This window comes from Miniopterus natalensis, chromosome 19, assembly GCF_054644295.1.
Source record: "Miniopterus natalensis isolate mMinNat1 chromosome 19, mMinNat1.hap1, whole genome shotgun sequence".
NCBI lineage: Eukaryota > Metazoa > Chordata > Mammalia > Chiroptera > Miniopteridae > Miniopterus > Miniopterus natalensis.
The window spans coordinates 26,236,803-26,254,072 of NC_142099.1; the positions used below are offsets into that span (position 1 = coordinate 26,236,803).

At 36.2% G+C, this 17,270-nt stretch overlaps 1 protein-coding gene across 6 annotated transcripts in view; it reads right to left on the reverse strand.

Annotated features, from left to right (window-relative positions):
• Positions 1–17,270, reverse strand: part of DTL (denticleless E3 ubiquitin protein ligase adapter) — a 190,518-nt gene that overhangs the window by 149,495 nt on the left and 23,753 nt on the right. For 5 of the 6 annotated variants that reach the window (XM_087827873.1, XM_087827870.1, XM_087827874.1 and 2 more), the window contains exons 12-15: positions 13,196–13,285; positions 10,519–10,651; positions 3,410–4,242; positions 1,215–1,325 (exon numbers count right to left, since the gene is read on the reverse strand). In XM_087827873.1, coding sequence (XP_087683999.1) covers positions 1,227–1,325; positions 3,410–4,242; positions 10,519–10,651; positions 13,196–13,285 — 1,155 coding nt within the window. In that variant the 3' untranslated portion in view covers positions 1,215–1,226. Of the gene's footprint in view, positions 1–70; positions 1,326–3,409; positions 4,243–10,518; positions 10,652–13,195; positions 13,286–17,270 lie in introns of those variants that run through there. The other variant, XM_016215197.2, reaches the window with a different exon arrangement.

The window sequence follows — 17,270 nt, forward strand, 5'->3', positions numbered from 1 at the left end:
AGAAAGTACATGAAACTTGTCTCTATGAGGTTATAACGGGGGGGGGGGAATAAAACAACAGTTTATCTCAAGATGATCAATATATAACTGTTGATTAAGGGAACGGGTGTTCAAGATATTCTGCACAGTATAACTTAGAGTTAGTCTATACACTCTATATTAAATATCTACAAAAAATCCCACGACTTTTTGGCTCAGGGCTATACTAGAAGGCCATTGCTTTTTATATATATGAAGAGAACCCAAAAAAATCAAGTTAAAGCCAAGATTTATATTTGAGGCTCTGGATTTTCAGCTCAGAGCTATCTTCTTTTATAAAAATATCAATAAGAAACCATTACTTTTTATTAAAATCTGATGATCTACTTTTTCTAAAGTTGTAGCACCTGGAGAATTGATGAGGACCAAATGCAAACCCCAGCTTCAGTGTATGACTACTGAGTTTATAAAAATCTTTTGTAAATGGCAAAAATCACAACTTCTTAGAAAACATGATGTTGAGTTGGTAACATAGTAGATTGCTTAGCAAAAATATGGGGAACTTAAGTCTCATGTAGGAGATATAGTTTGGGGGGAAAAAGACAAATAAGGGTTTCTAGTGTTGTTCTACTTTCTCCAAAGAGTTGACTGCTTTTAAAATAAAGATGATTTTTAACTAAAAGGACTGTATCATTTAATCACATGCTAAATCAATATAAATGTACTTATCTGAACATCACATTTTTACACATACTTAAAAAAAATAAACAAAAGTATAGTGAAAAGATTATATATTTTAAATGCAAGTATATTAGCTCGAGGCAGCACAGATTTGGGGTCTCAACAGAAGACTTCTTTAGCAGTTGGCCTTCATAGACAGGCCTCCTGCTATGGCCAGCAGATACTTTACACTGTGCAAAGAAAGTCTTAAGAGTAACAAGAGACAAGTCTTGTTTTTTGCCTCTATAATCTGGGATGTCATTGTAGAGAAGATGCATAATTAAAAAAGTGAAGACTACTTATTGAAAATGTTTACTTTATGAAATTTAAACACAGCATTCATCCTGAGGAAGCTGCATATACACTAAGGTAGTAGAACCAGACTAGGTAAATTTCAGTTGAAAAGGATTGTCTCTAAAAATGAAAAAAGTGGCAGCTTTCTTAGAGACCAGAGTTATAGAATCATTCTGTTGTATTTTTATCTTGTTTTAATGACCAAATTTCAGTTAACTTACTCAGATTAGGATCTATAATTCTGTTGACTGTTCAGGACTACAGTAGTCATCTTGGGACTTTCTATGGAAGTATGTACAAATTTTCCTCATAGAGCTGGGAGTAATGGTGACCTAGAAAAAGAAAGTTTAGATTTTAGACTTTTTCTAAAATAAAGTCTAGCTGTTAGCCAAGCAAGCTATCACTAACAGGTATTTTAAGTTAGGATGCCTAGAAATTTGATTATTAGCCAATATTCAGTCCCAAATACTTGGATGACAATGTCTCTTTTGGTTGATTTGTACTGAATATAGTAAAAATTTAATAGATAGTATGCAAGGAAGGAAGAGACTTCTCATGTAAACAGAAAATATTTACCAGTTAAACCTCCTAATAGGAACTAAGAAGTTAAAATTACCATCCTCTTTGAAATGAGTAAATTACCCTCCCAAATTTACAAAGAAAGGTAACCAAATGGCAGCTGCTACCCTCTTCTGAAGCCTACATTACTGTCATGTACATAAAGAAAAATTATTTTAAAGAAACTGTAGCTTCAAAGATTGAAAAAATAAAACCAGTGTTAAAAAACAGACAACTGGCCCAAAATGGAGTCACATGTGTTAAGCTCCACCTCAGCAAACTATGACTAGCAATACATAACCTATTTGCAGTTTCAGCCTCTCCCATGAATGTTCCTTTAACCAGTCAATCTGGAAATTCCTTGATCAGTACCAGTGAGGTAATCTGCTTGAGAGACCCCCTGCCTCCCCCTAAGGAAAGGTGACCTTGCCTGAAATAATTTATTCTTTCAATTTTCCTTTTCCTCCCTCTTTCTGTCCTTAGAAGCCTTACATTTTGTATAGCTCCTCAGGGTCCTTTCTATTTGCTAGACGGGATGTCGCCTGATTCACGAATTGCTGGGTTTTGTTGTTTTAATACCAAAAGTATCTTGGACCAGCACACTCTCTTTTAAAGCCTTTAAAATCTACGCATTAGTGAAAAACATTTTCCATTGCAATTGCTTTTCTGTTAACACATAGCTGAGATCATCTCCCCAGAAAAAATAGAAATTTTGGCTAGGGGCAAAGAGCAGATACAGTGATAATATTGAGAGAAGAAAGGAAAGACTCCTTATAGCATTAAAAACAAAAGTCCTGTAGCAAGGTTTAGTTGGAGTTTGTGTTCAAAGTAATCTTTAAAAATATTTATAGTTTATTCCTAAAATTATAGGATAGGCTTCATGATAGTAGGTGGGTGATATCAACATTTATTGAACTGGCCTAAGGTTATCCAGCTTATACCTTTTAAAAGGGTCGAGATGTAGCCCGGCCAGGTTGCTCAGTTGGTTGGAGCTCACCTAATGCTCACAGCTACTTCTGCCTCCACAGTAGTTATGAGTCACTTGCTTTTTAAGGTTCATAAACCTATTTCCCCAGCAGTATCTGTTTTTGAAATTATCTAACTTTATTAACCAATTAAATATGAGCCCTAAAAAGGTAAGTAAAGCTAAGCAGAATGTTTAAAAAAGTGTAGATACAGGTGAGTTGCCAAAAATTGGAGTGAGCAAGATGATTATAAGAGAGTGGGGATCATCATTAAAATCTAGAAGGATTCTGTACTTAAACTGCTTTGCAGATATCTAGGTTTCACTTTATTTTAAATAATCATAAACTGTAATTACAACTGATATTCTATTTATGGATGTTGGCAACTTGCCCATGAACAACAGCTTTATCTGTAAAAAGGGGAGGGCGTCTATAAAAACGGGTTGCCAAGGGCTTGGGGGTAGGGGAAATAAGAAAAAAAGGGGTCAGGGAGAAAATAATGTCAAACAAAGGACAGGGAAGATATTTTTGAACTGATATCCTGGAGAATGAGGAGGCTTTGATGAATCAGGCAACAGGGCTGAGGGGTATGGGCCTTGACAGAAGTGATTTTAATGGGAGTAAATAGGGTTACCAGATAAAAATACAGCACACACCGAGTTACATTTGAATTTCAAACAAACAACAAGTAACTTTTCAGTATAGAATTTTTTATTATAAGTATATCCCATGCAATATTTGTCTTGTATTTTTATATGCTAAGCCTGGCAACCCTAAAATAAATAGATTTACTTAAAAAAAAAAAAAAAAAAAAAAGCATCCTGACTTGAGAAGAGATCTAAACCTATCCCGTTCAAGTTAGAAAATGCATCTTTCCTCCACTGCTGACTTACCGGGCCTGGAGAAGTTTTTCCACTTTGTCTCCTGGAATTGGGGGTCTGGGATGATGGACTTCGTGGCGATGAATTCTCAGCCTTCCGTTTGGCTGCCATGGCCAATAACCAGTTTTTATTCTCTGGGGAGCTATTCTCTTTGCCTACCAATTCAGACCCTTCTCCACAAGACCCCAAAGGAAGAGAGAGTGTCCCACAGCCTTCTGAAGCATAAGGACTGGCAGGAGAAGGAGGCTCCGAGACACTCATACTGGCTCCTTCAATCTTGCTTGATTTGGTAGGACCTGCAGAGTCCTTACCAAGATCTTCCTGGTTACCAGTAAGACAGCACAGATCCAAATGAAGCTTTTCAACTGGGTCATCAAGCTCAGTCACACAGCTGCAACTCTTCACACACTTCTGTTTCACATTCTCCAGACAACTTGAATCTAGCCTCCTCTTTACTCGATTTCTAGACTCAGAGCAAGCCACTGCCTGGGATGATTTCAGGCTCACAGGAATGAGGGCTTTTCTTGGAGATGTGATCTTGGTCTCAGAAGCAGGTGGGGTGATGGGTGGTGATGAGGAAGGTGTTTGGGTCACCCAATTTCTAATGGACATCTTGAAAGATGAAGGTGGCTTTGGAGAGACAGAGGAGATGGAGCCTCTTCTGCTAATGGGAGACCGGGCCTTGGCAGGAGGGGTTTTAATAGAAAATGTGGGAGTATTTGAAGGAAGAGGGAGGTCTCCAGCACAGCTTGGAGCACAGGCTGCTGAGGAAGGGGAGGAACTAGATGGACTGCTCTTTACTCTGGGTGCTTTAGCAGGAGTACTCTGGCTACTTGTCACTGTTACTGAAAAAGAAAAGAGGGCCACAAAAATCAGAAGTGAAAGCCAAAGAAAATCCCTGAATTCACATCAAGGAAAATTATAGCTAACTTAACTATCCAAGGGTTGATTTCCCAGTGAGTTGATCACATAAATCATTTGATTCTTACCACATCTTCTTAGTATTTTTCTTCCCCTTTCCTAACTGCCAGCCTCCCAACCACCCCACTATAAAATATACACTTGAAAAATCTAGAAAATTCAGAAAAAAAGAGAGAAAAGATTAAAAGCATCTAGGTGAACCACTTTTAGTGTTCTTTTTCCTATACTTGTGCATATAATACATTATACACTTCAAATTCTTCTATACAAAAATGAGACTGTTTTTACTACTTAGTAACCTGCTTACATATTACAAACATTCCCACATTAATACAGATTTATAATTTTTAATAGCTACAAAGTATTCCAAACAGAAGTGCGTAGGCCTAAAATCAAGCACAATCATTTACTATGTGACTTGAGCACAACCCTTTACCTCCTCTGCCCCAGTTTCCGTATTTGTTAAATAGACATGTTTTTTAAAATTTTTTAAAAGATTTATTGATTTTAGAAGAGAAAGGGAGGGAGAGAGGGAAAGTGACAGATATCAATTTGTAGTTCCTCTTATTTATGCATTCATTGGTTGATTCTTGTACATGCCCTCACCGACTGAATCCCCAACGTTGGCATATGGGGACAGTGCTCTAACTAACTGAGCTACCCATCCAGGGCTAGAGATAGTTTTTAATCTCCACAAGAATTATATTAATTACTTAACATTATCAGGCCTCATGTGGTTTTCCACCTTAGTTTGCACATGGCTGCTATACTCCACAAGCCAAAGTATGCGAAAGAAAATTTCAGAAATTCAGTGCTTGCTCTCTGTAAAGCAAATGAAGCAATGGATAGAATTCTTCTCTATATATCCTGGTCCTTGTTTATAGGCAATGGAAAGTACTTTAGGCAAATTTTTATAAACTTCATGTTTCTTCCTCCTCAGGCCTCACCACAGACACACTATATTTCCTTACTTTTTTTCTGAACTTTCTAGATTTCTGGAGTAGTGTTTCTGTCTTCAAATAACAAGGAAAAGGCACCTATTTCTCAGTCACTAAGTCTTTGAATTATAACTCTGATATTTAATTCAGTTTAATTATTGAACTATTTATATGCAACTGAATTTAGAATGGGCTGACATAAAAATATGAAGTCAGTTGGAATATTTACTAACTTCAGTCGTTTAGTTACCCTGTACATTTTACACTGTGCTTTCCACTATTCAAGCGGCCTTGCCTTGAGATAGAAAAATTCTACAAATTGAATTTTGCCTAAACTTTTCTCATCAACCATGTTTAGAAATGGTCAAAACGATACTGCTCCTTCAATAAAGATCATTACTAGAAAACCCCATTTTATTATAATGTACTATAGAAGGGGAGCTAAAGACAGGGATGTCCATGGAACATCTGGTGATAGTTCTCACATTCCTGTTCTAGAGCTTGACTACAGTTATTATTTCAAAAGGAAAGAAACTTCATTTGCTTCACTCCTCAGTGCAAGTCAACAGTCACTGCACAGCCCCTACAGTCATTAGTGCCAGTAAAGTGGGCTGAAGCGCACATTCAGGGCAGTAAGTCCTAAAACTCTATGGGCCTTACAACATGAAGATTCAAAGGCAGAATTGGGGAAGAAGGAAAAGCTAAGCCAGGGACAAAGCAGGTATACAAGTTTCTGTTACTTGAGCGGCAGACACGTGAAGTGTTTACTAAAGGTTAGTGGGAAATCTGATGTGATGGAAAGTTGGGTGAAAATTCCTTTTTCCTTTAAGATGTTTTAATGAAGGAAGGAGTAGGCCGTGAGGGTCAAAGAGAAGTTTTCGTTAACTTTCAAGGTTAACAGAACTTAAACTCTGGGTCAAATTTAAATCCTTTCTTTTTAACTGTAATTAGGTTATAAAAGTAATAACAGTTCATGGTAAAAAAAAATCAGTTACAGAGGGGAATAAGCTGAACAGCAAAAAATCCTCCTTTCAACCTTCTCATTTCACTCTGATGTGCATTCCACAATTTTCTATGTGCTTATTATTAGTGCACACAAAGGTATATGTATATACCTTAAAAAAAGCCACACTGGATTATTAAACACACATTCTGCAATTTGCTCTTTTCTTAAACAGTGTATCTTTTTCTCTTTATATCTTTTCATGAAAATGCACTTAGAAGCACTACATTTTTTTACGAGCTGGATAGTATGTCACCTTACTGACCTACCGATTCAAATATAACACACCATTTAGTACTTCATCTACTTAAGTGCATCAACCCCTATTAACCTTAAGCACTGCATGAGATCTGATGACACGTTATAGATTGGGTTATTCCTCTAAAGGCTTTCTAAAAGTTAGTTCCTTTGAGAAATTACGGAAAGCTTATAAATAATCAGTCAATTTGTAGGTTCTTTCTGCACAAGGGTTTGCCATCTGGCCTCACTCTACCTTTTCAATCTTATCACCTACTATGCTACTTTTAGGATCCTGTTACAGGAGGCTACTCACTGCTTCCTGAACAAGCTGTGCACTGTCACATCTCTGTCTTTATTCATGTGGTTTTCTTGCCAAGTCTGTCCCTTCTTTGCCAGGCAAAAATTCTCATGTTTCCAGGCTCTGATGACAACTGCACAGAATTCACAAACTTCTTTCCTCCTCTCCCATAGGAAATGTGTTTTCAGAGCCTTTTGTTTCTACAGCTAGGAGTAATGTTTAGAATGTACTATGGCTTTTAAAAATCTGCCTTTTGGACAAAACCGCAAGCACCTAGAGGGCAGGTGATGATTTAGTCATTTTTAGGTCTAGTGCCTAAAATATACCTAGCCAGGAATTATTAAACAATGTTTGTAAAATCTCACTACTGCCAAGAGGGATGAGGGTGAAGTTCTAGGCACCAAGAAAAAAAGACTCTAAGCATTCTGCTGACTTTTGAGACGGCAGCAAACACTTGAGATAGAACAGGTAAGGTTTCCTTCTCTTCAGGATAAGGATAATCATCTTTGTCACTCAATAATGCCTAGACCTGAGGTTCTCAATCCTGGCTGCATACCAGACTTACTTGGAGCTTTATAAAAATACAGGTACTTGGCCTCTACCCCAGACCTAGTGAACAATCTCTGGGAAGCTCAACCTTTTAAAAAGCTCCACAAGTGTTTCTGATGCACAGCCAGGGTTGAGAAACATTGGCCTCATCAGATCTCTGGCTGAAATAGTGAAAGAATAGTAAGCCACAGAGCAGGCACTGGCTGGGAAAAGTAGGGCAGAGGGTCTTGGGATTTAAAGCCTTTCAGCTGGTGTGTTAAAAGGGCCAGAGAGATGATAAGCAGTCCAGGACAGCAAGGAAAGTTGGGGTGGCCATTAAAAACTTGGGAAAGCAGAGGAACATAATTTTGAAGATGGCAGGGTAATTAATTAGCAGCAGCCAGTCTGCTGCTGGATGGTGGCTTTTAGGGTTTAATGGCCAGTGTGTTAGCCTTTGGCACTCATGTCAGGTTGTTACCCTATAGTGCTCTCAGAGTAACTCCAGCATAACCAAGAAATAGAGAAATTTAGGTAGAAGTCCTGGTCTGGTCTTAACTTGAACTTAGCTTTGCTGTGTTGGGATCTAAAGGAGAAAATACTGTAGAGTGCTTCCAAGCATATGCTCTAGAATCAGACTGCAAGGGTTGAACCCTGGTTCTACTTCAACTTCATAACTGTGTGATCTTAGGCAAGTCTAACTTCCTCGAGCTTCAGTTTCAGTTGTTTAGGGAATTAAATGAGATAATCCAAGTAGGTCCTTAAAACAATTGTGCCAGTACTCAATAATGGCAGTATGTTGTTGTTATTATTATGGTCCAAATTTGGTCAATATGTGGAACTTTTTGTGTGACTTGGCTTCTAAAACTAAGAATAATTAATGACACACTAAAAATAAGTTAAAAGCAACATACTTTTCATCAAAAATTTTAAAATGGTTATAGCCACTGACACAGAATTCCACCTCTGGGAATCTATTTTAATGGCAGGGAAGACTCTAAATTCAGAAAAAAAATTTCACAGAATAATGGGAACAAAATGTCCAACTATAAGAAAATAGTGGACTATTTTACATGTTTTGTAAACATGTAACAAAATGTGATTACAACATCACGTTCAGTGAAAAATCCCCAAGAAATGCAAATGTATATACAATATTACTATAAATGTTAAGAATCTCTATGGAGCCCGACCAGTGTGGATCAGTGGACTGAGTGACGTCCCATACACCAAGAGGTCTGGTTCGATTTCTGGTCAGGGCATATGCCCAGGTTGTGGACTTGATCCTCAGTAGAGGGCATGCAAGAGGCAGCCAATCTATGTCTCTCTCTCATCGATGTTTCTCTCTTTCCCTCTCCCTTCCTTTCTCTCTAAAATCAATAAAAACATTAAAAAAAAAATTTCTATGAATAAAAGAAAAAAATTGGAAAAACTCTCAAAATGTTAAAATTATGTATGAGTGGTAGAAATACTGATAGCCTTTTCCTCAAATGATTCTTCTCTTTTATGTTTTCTAAAATTAGGGATGAAAAAAACCCATATAAAGACAAGGTAGCAGACAGACATCCCATTTTCATGGATGAGAAGATTTAACATTATTAACATGACAATATTACAACTGATCTACAGATTCAATGCAATCCTATCAAAATCCTAGAGAGCTATTTTGCAGAAATTGACAAACAGGTCCTAGAATTTGTAGAGAAATAACAATTTGAATAGCCAAAACAATCTTGAAAAAGAAGAAAATTGGAGAGTCAGACTTTCCAATTTCAGAACCTACTACAAACCTACAGTAGGTTCAAGACAATGTGGTATCAGCATAAGAACAGACATAGAGATCAATGGAATAGAACTGAGAGTCCAGAAATAAACCCTTATATTTATAGTCATTTGATTTTTGGCAAGGATGCCAAAACAGTTCAATGCGGTAAAAAAATAGTCTCTTTAAAAAATGATACGGAGAAAAAACTAGATATCCACATGCAAAAGAATGAATTTGGATCCTTAACTCACATTGTACACAAAAATAAACAAAATGGAAGAAAGCTAGAAGAAAAACATAGGAGTAAATTTTTGTGAACTTGGTTTCTTAGATACAGTATCAAAAACACAAATGACAAAAGAGAGATAAATTGTACTTCATCAAATTAGAAAATTTTGTGTGTCAAAGGACACCACCAAGAAAGTGAACAATCCAAAGAATAAGAAAAACATTTGAAAACTATACAAGTAATATACCCAGAATATATATGACAAAGAATATATCCATAATATATAAAGAATGCTTACAACTCAACAATTATAAGAGAAATAACCCAATGAAAATATGGGCAAAGGATCTGCACAGGCTGATATATACAAAGAAAACATACAAATGACCAATAAGCACATTAAAAGATGTTCATCATCATTAGCCATGGGGGAAATACAAATTGAAACTGCAATGGGATACTATTTCACTGAACTCACAAGGATGGTTAAAATCAAACAGATGAACAATAACAAATGTTAGTAAGGATATGAAGAAATTGGAATTCTCATTTTGGATGTTGAAAATACCCTAAAATTCAGAGTGTGTTAATGACTGCCCAACTCTGACTATATTAAAGACTACTGAACTATATACTTTAAATAGGTAGATTTGCGGTACGTGTATGTGCCAGGTTTGCTCCTGCTTCAGTGCCTTTGGATTTGCTGTTTTATCTGCTAAAATATCCACATGGCTCACTATTTCACTTTCTTTACTCAAATGTCATCTTTCCTTGAGGCTTCTCCTGGGCACCTAATCTAAAATTTTAATAGCAAACTTTGCCAGTCTCCTCCCTTCCTTGCTTTCCTTTTTCCTAAGCATCGCTGTTATTTGATATAGTACATAATTTACTTCTTTAACTTGTTTATTGTCTCTCACACTAACATGTAACCTTCATTTACATCTTTGGCGTCCTTGATTCTTTTGTTCAATTTAGAACAGTGCCTAGTAGGTGTTCAATAACTATTTTACAAATAAAACTACCACTGTACTGAAGTATCTTGTATAGATAAAAACAGTACTCAGAAAATATTTGAGAAGGATGTCAAGAAGATGCTTTTCTTAAAAAATATACCAAAACACCATTTCTAGCTTAACATTCTGTACTGCAGAACTAAACCAATCAAACCATAAGAAATGTAGAAAAATGTACTGGATCCTTACCTAGGTCAGCTTTTGCCTCTTTTTTCTTCTGAGAGGCCCAACCCACTGTGGAGAGTTTATCTCCTGATTTCTCCTCTAAGCCTCTGTTCAAGCGCCAAATTTTCAGTGTATTGTCATCAGAGCAGGTAGCAATCTAAGGGAGTTAAGAAGTTTTAATCAAAGATTCACAACAAAGTAAAAAGTAGATGTGTCTAAAGGGCTCATGGTTGGAAAATTATTTTGTTTGATATAACAGGACATAGAAAGTGGCATCTGAAAGATCATATATTTCTATTCCTTGCTTTTAGGAATCATTGAAGATTTCCAAAGAAGTAAATTCTCTTTCTTTTTAATATACATTCTGCTGATTGTCTTTTGTTACCAGTCATTTCTTATTAACCTAAGCTCTACTACAAACCAGGTGCATTTCATTTTATTCTCAAGAAGTTGGGCAAGTCACTATCTTTATCACCTCTATGTAACTATGAAATATTTAATTAAGATACTCTTCTTGCTTTTTCTTAAATGATCAATCAGTGTTATGTCACCAACATTCAATTTCTATGACTTTCTTCTGAATTCTGCATGTTCTGGCTTATTGCTGAAGTAATGGGATCATTTCCAAGATCAGACTTAATCCATGATCCATGACTCTAGTAGGCTGTGACAAGCAGAATGAAACCAATTCTTTGATTTTTTTCCCCAGATAGGTAAAGGAGCAATCTGGGAAAACAAGTTCACTAGGCTGAAAGAAGTTAAAAATAACCTTTGCCCCTTTAAAAATATCTGACCATTCCTGATCTTGGTCCCAAGCCTTTTATGGCAGAGAAAGCCCAGCTCAAAGAGTTTGTGGCAAATGGCCACTGGTACCAGAGCTGTTCCCCAGCATTTGTTTATATAATTTCTCTATTTCAGTCACTAAAGAGATAGAAAAAAAAGAACACACGTTCTCTTAAGTCTTGGCCCCAAGAGACTGGCAGCTTTTTCCTTTCCTTAATGGGAGGCCAAAAGAAGACACACATATTTAACTGCTCAACAAAAAATGCCTGGAATCTCTAGTTACTCTGTAGTCTATTAACAAGAGTTATTATTTACAGAGCACCTACTGTGTGTCTGGCAATTTACATTCTTTATCTTATTTAATTCCCACAATATAAAAATACTTGCATTCAAATAATCTCACCTACAAAATGAGAATTAAGTTATTTGCCCAAGATCACCATAATTGAGCAGCAGATCTAGTAGATCCAAAATTTTCCAATTTCAAATGCCAGATCTTTTTTTTTTTTAAACCATATTTTACCTTTCTAACTCTACACTAGAGACAAAATTATTTCAAAGAACTTTTTAAAAAGGTGGTCATTAGATTAGTATTGGTAAACAACCCTGATACTTCTTTTGAATCTTTTCTGTGCATAGAGATAAGGGCAATATATGATGGTTGCAAAGAGATGACAATTTACTGAATGATTTAAAAACCATCTTAGTAAGTTCTATGACGATACAAAACTCCATGTTAAAAGGAGGTATTTCACTGTAAACACGGAATCTTTTTTTTTTATTAAATATATCTTTATTGATTTCAGAGAGAGGACAGGAGAGGGAGAGAGAGACAGAAACATCAATGATGAGAGAGAGTCACTGATTGAGCCTGCAACCCCCAGGCATGTGCCCTGACCGGAAATCAAAACCCGATCGCCTGGATCCTAGGTCGACACTCAACCGCTGAGCCACGCCCAGTCGGGCAACATGGAATCTTAAGAGGAAAAATGTCACTAGTGTATTGCATGTAATTACTGGTAATTAAAATAATGATTTTTGAAAAAGGCCTATCATGAAGCTGACCACAAAAAATGGTTATACAGGGCTAGCAGGGATGCCTGTAGTAGACCAGACCACGATGAGTTTCTGGAAGATAAAAAACTGATGGTAACAACAGGCAACAAAACCTTAAAATGCCAAAATGAGAAAGAGGAAATCTCCACATAATTAAGATTTCCTATAAACCCAGAATAACCCAAAGACTAGAGGCAGTAGGTGCTGGGAGAGTGAGTGGAACTTGGGCTAGTATTATATAAAATCCCCACATATACATGTAGGGATTTATGTTTCTGGCCTTTCTACATTTTGGGGTTTTTAAATTTGTTTTCACTATTAAACATTTCTTTAAATGAGAGTATTTTCTTTTTTCCAGAATGTCTAAAACATTTTGGAACTACTTCTTGTGCAGTTTAGTCACAGATAGCCTAACACTGTAAAACTTTGTACTAAGCATTTTTTAGGCATGTGAAAATCCAAGCGGGACTGTGAAAAACAGTCATGATGTTACCTTCAATACACCACATTTATATGTAGAAAAGTTAAAAAACACACACAAGTTCACACCTTAAATTTTCTTACCTTAGATTTTAAGGTTTAATTTTAATTATGTTAAAAACTTAATTCTATGTTTAGGAAAGGAATGACTCTAGGCAACCAAGAAATCCATCCTTATTCCTTAGTGCATAATAAAATTTCTCTATTGGCAGAGAAAAGTAGAATATGTATGATTAATGCTGATTATAGATCCTGGATGGTCTCTAGAACTTTTAAATCTCTATTTAGCATAAAAGTCTATATAACTCTCAAACTAACCTTGAGAAAACCTAAAAATCTATGATCTACTTTTTAATCCAACTATGGAGATTCATTTACAAACCTTTGTGAAATCTGATGGACACCAGCACACAGATGTGACCTCTTGAGAATGACCCAGGAGCACAGTTGGAGGATGCCAGGGCGTGGACACCTAGTGCACCATCAAAAAGAAACAAGTCAACAGAGCAGTGTTAGGATCCCCAGAAAGAAGCTTTGAATCTCTTCATTTTTGTGCCTTAGAGATCTTCAGGGTTGTTATAAAGGTCCCTAGGCATGCCTAGTTATAACTTAGAAAAAGAATCCCAATGTCTAATGAAAGTATTTTTGTCATTGATATGAGAAAATAGTCAAAGTAAGTAAATAATGAGCTTAGATACCAGTACAGGTCTTATTTCCAATCAGGACTATCTATCTAGCTGTACATATTTTGACTAAAATTCAAGAATGGTGTTGTCCACCTCTTAGCTGATAAACTTTAGAACAGTAGGTTCACCTGCTAGGTAGTGCACATCAAGTAGAATCCTATTTTAACACAGCCTAGACATTTTTAGATCTTCTCTAGCCAGCTACCTCTAGGAATACTACATGAGCTATATCCTGAAGGTACCTGAGACATGCTATTAGCATTCTTGGGACAAAAGGATAGTCTTTCTTCCAAAAGAGGACTCGCTGACTTTTACCAAAGTCCAAAGCTATGCCCCTTCATTTTGAAGGATATAAACTATATTTTACATGGCATTTTGATATCGCTTTTGAAAGAACAATTCCTCCAAAATTTTATTTGTTAATTTGCTTAAAGAAATCTTGAATTTTCAAGTAAGTATTGCCACATTAATAATGTATAAAAAAGAAGGGTCACATTGTAAAGTACTACATATGTGACTATGAATCCTATTTTCCCCCTCATTGGATGCCAACAGTAATATGCATTTGACAGCTGTCTGATTCAAGAGCTCTCAATCCCTTTAGGAGGCCATGGGAAATCAGCACAATATGGAGTACAAACTCACATAACTATTATTAGCACGTGTGTTTGAAAAAGAGAAATTCTCCTCTTCATTTTCCTGAGGCTCTGAATCATTGCTCATTTATATAGAGAAAGTGGAGGCGACTCCGGAAAGAGTATTTGTGACTATGACTAAGTAAACTTAATAGATTCCTCAGATTGTAGTTAAGAGATTTGACACACTGAATCATAAGGTTATCCAACTTATCACCACTCCTCTCTTGGGTTAAATGGCCCATATATAATGATTCAAAAAGGAAAAGAAGACGAAGAACAGAGTCTACTTTGCTTTGCAGTGTAAATGAAAGTTTAACAGAAAGGAATCTTTTTCTGAGTACTATCTAGAAGGATTTCACTTACTGCCTACTCCTACAATGCCACAGACAGCAAAAACTTATTCTCCTATGAGTTAGCATATTTCAAAAAAGACTTTCAAGAAAGTCTTTAACTATCTCAATAGCCACAGTAGTTCTCCTTCCTCCTCTACTCATGGGCCCAGCCCATTAAGTTTCTAATCACCCAGGAACCAAGCAGGTCTGACGGGAGCAAGTTTAAAGGAAAAGGAAACCCTCAAGTCCTCCTGATCCTCCCCAGCAGAGGCACATTATTCTACTACACTGGTTTACTCTGCTTGTTGCCTCTAGCTTTTCATTTCATGATACTGCTCCTTCCTCAGTTTCCAAGGTATTACAATACTCAGGAGAACCTAAACATGCACTCCAAGATCAAAATAAATTTCAAGAAAAATCAAACATCTACCAGTAGAATGTATGTACATTACTATATCTATAGGATCAAAGGGAAAAAACAAAGGATAGACCACTTGAAAAGACTTTTTACAATTTGGTAAGGTAGGAATAATAATAATGACAATGAAAGTCAGCATCTGTTGGATAATTACCATGAGCCAGGCACTTTACAGAGCATTAAAAGTGAAGAGAAGGATTCTCAAAAAGTTAAACAGAATTAATTACCGTATGACCCAGCAATGCTACTCTTATATATATATATTCATTCTCCCAGGAGAACTAAAAGCATGTTCAAACAAAAACTTGTACATGAATGTTCATAGTAGTTTTATTCATAAAGCCAAAGAGTAGAATAATTCTAATGTCTACCAACGGGTGGATAAATAAAATGTGGACTATCCATATAGTCCATATGGCTGAAGGAATATTCAGCCTTAAAAAGGAACAAAGTACTCATACATACAATAACAATGACAAATCTTAGAAACATATTAGATGAAAGAGCTCAGACATTAAAGATCACATATTGTATGATTCCACTTATATAAAATGTCCAGAATAGGCAAATCCATAGAGACAGAACATAGGTTAGTGGTTGCCAGGGGTAAGGGGAATGGAAAGAGTCTTAAAGGGTATGGGATTTCTTTCTAGAGCAATAAAAATGTTTGGAAATGAGATGGTGGTGATAGTTGCGTAATATTGTGATTATATTCAAAATCACTAAAATGTACACAATATAAGGACTAAAATGGGGAATTTTATATTATATGAATTCTATCTAAATAAAAAAGTGAAGGGAGGGGCATGTTGTGGCTGTAATAACTAATGTCTGATAAGTATTTATGAATGTAGGTTAGAACTATCCTAGTATGGTATGCTTCAAGGAAGATTAGTTTCTTCTAATGAAACTCAGGTGGGTTTTAAATGCTTCATTTTTATTCAAATAAATTTTTATTTACTGTCACTTCAAATTTAAAGCCTTCCTCTACTTTTAAAAAGGAAGAGAAGACTATTAAGCCCAAAAGACATTTACATCTATTCATTCTGGGGATGGTCAAAACACAGAAAATTGTCCTCTTACATATTCTACTTGTTATAAAGACTTTAACTCGAGGCATAAGAATACCAAAGTTAAACTCCCAGAACTATGAAGGTACCTCTAGTAGTAACTGGCTCTAGCCTACAGACCTCATAAAACATTTTATATACGTAAACATACAAAAAAGATCATCACCTTTCCTCAAAAAGTCCCCTTACTCTGCCCAGTGAGAAACCAAATCTAATCTTTATTTCTGCCATGAGATCATTTACACTTCCTAAAGTGTCAGGCTCAGTGTTTCGCCAGTCAGTGGTACAATGACGGTGCCAAATCAGTTTATTTATAACCACTTCAATACTATTCAGTGGCTGTATCAGAAATGAACCAGGGAAGGGGGGAGTATGGGTGATGGTGGGACAAGGGGTAGGAAATTAAAAAGAAAAAATACATTATTAAATATTTTTAAGTCTTGGAAGTCAGTATCAGAGAGTCTATATTACATCTCCCCTTTGCTGAGCAGCGGTGAGAATGAAAAGGCCATTCTCTTGTCTCAATATCTAAAAGTTCCGTCTTTCACTCTATCTTCTTATGCCCATGGACTTTGTAGTGTAGAAAAAAATACCAACACTTGAGAGAACTCCGACTTCTTGGAAATGTAGCAGAGTTATAAGACAACCTAACAGGCTGGATACTCGGCTTGTGTCAAATTTTCTTTTAAAACCCCAACCCCCTTGTTTTATCATGGAAAAGAGAAAAAAAGTCCAACCCCCCTTGTTTCCATGAGGGGTTGGGGTTTTAAAACAAGAGAAACTGAGCCACCCCACTAGGCTAATTCAATTTTAGGAGCAGTAAGCTTGCCAGGATCTCAAATATCAGAGTCTGCACACTGAGTTATGTGTGGACAGCAGGAGAACATCATGTCTGACCCACGTCATTCAGCACTAACATGTGACCCAGCCTAGAAATTCAGAAAGAGTCACCCATATACGTGATAACCACTAATCAGTTATCTGAAAATGGGTTACTAACAACAGCCAAGTATCTTTACCGCATGTCTCTAAAGAAAGGGAGCATCCCTCAACCTTCATTCCCTGAAACAACAACTAAAAAGGCCTCTGTACTAGTGAAGAGAGCTAGGGAGTAACTTTGTAAGAATTGGCAATAAAACTGTATCTATATCTTAATTATGTAATTAAAAAACTGATTTTAAATGATTTTTTTAAATGATCAGGGCATAAGTATTTTTTATATAATCATTTATTATGCTTTTTGGTATGTCTGTATTTTATTTTTTTTTTCAAGAAGAAACTTAAAAAGATACAGACTTTGGTAGGAATAAAAT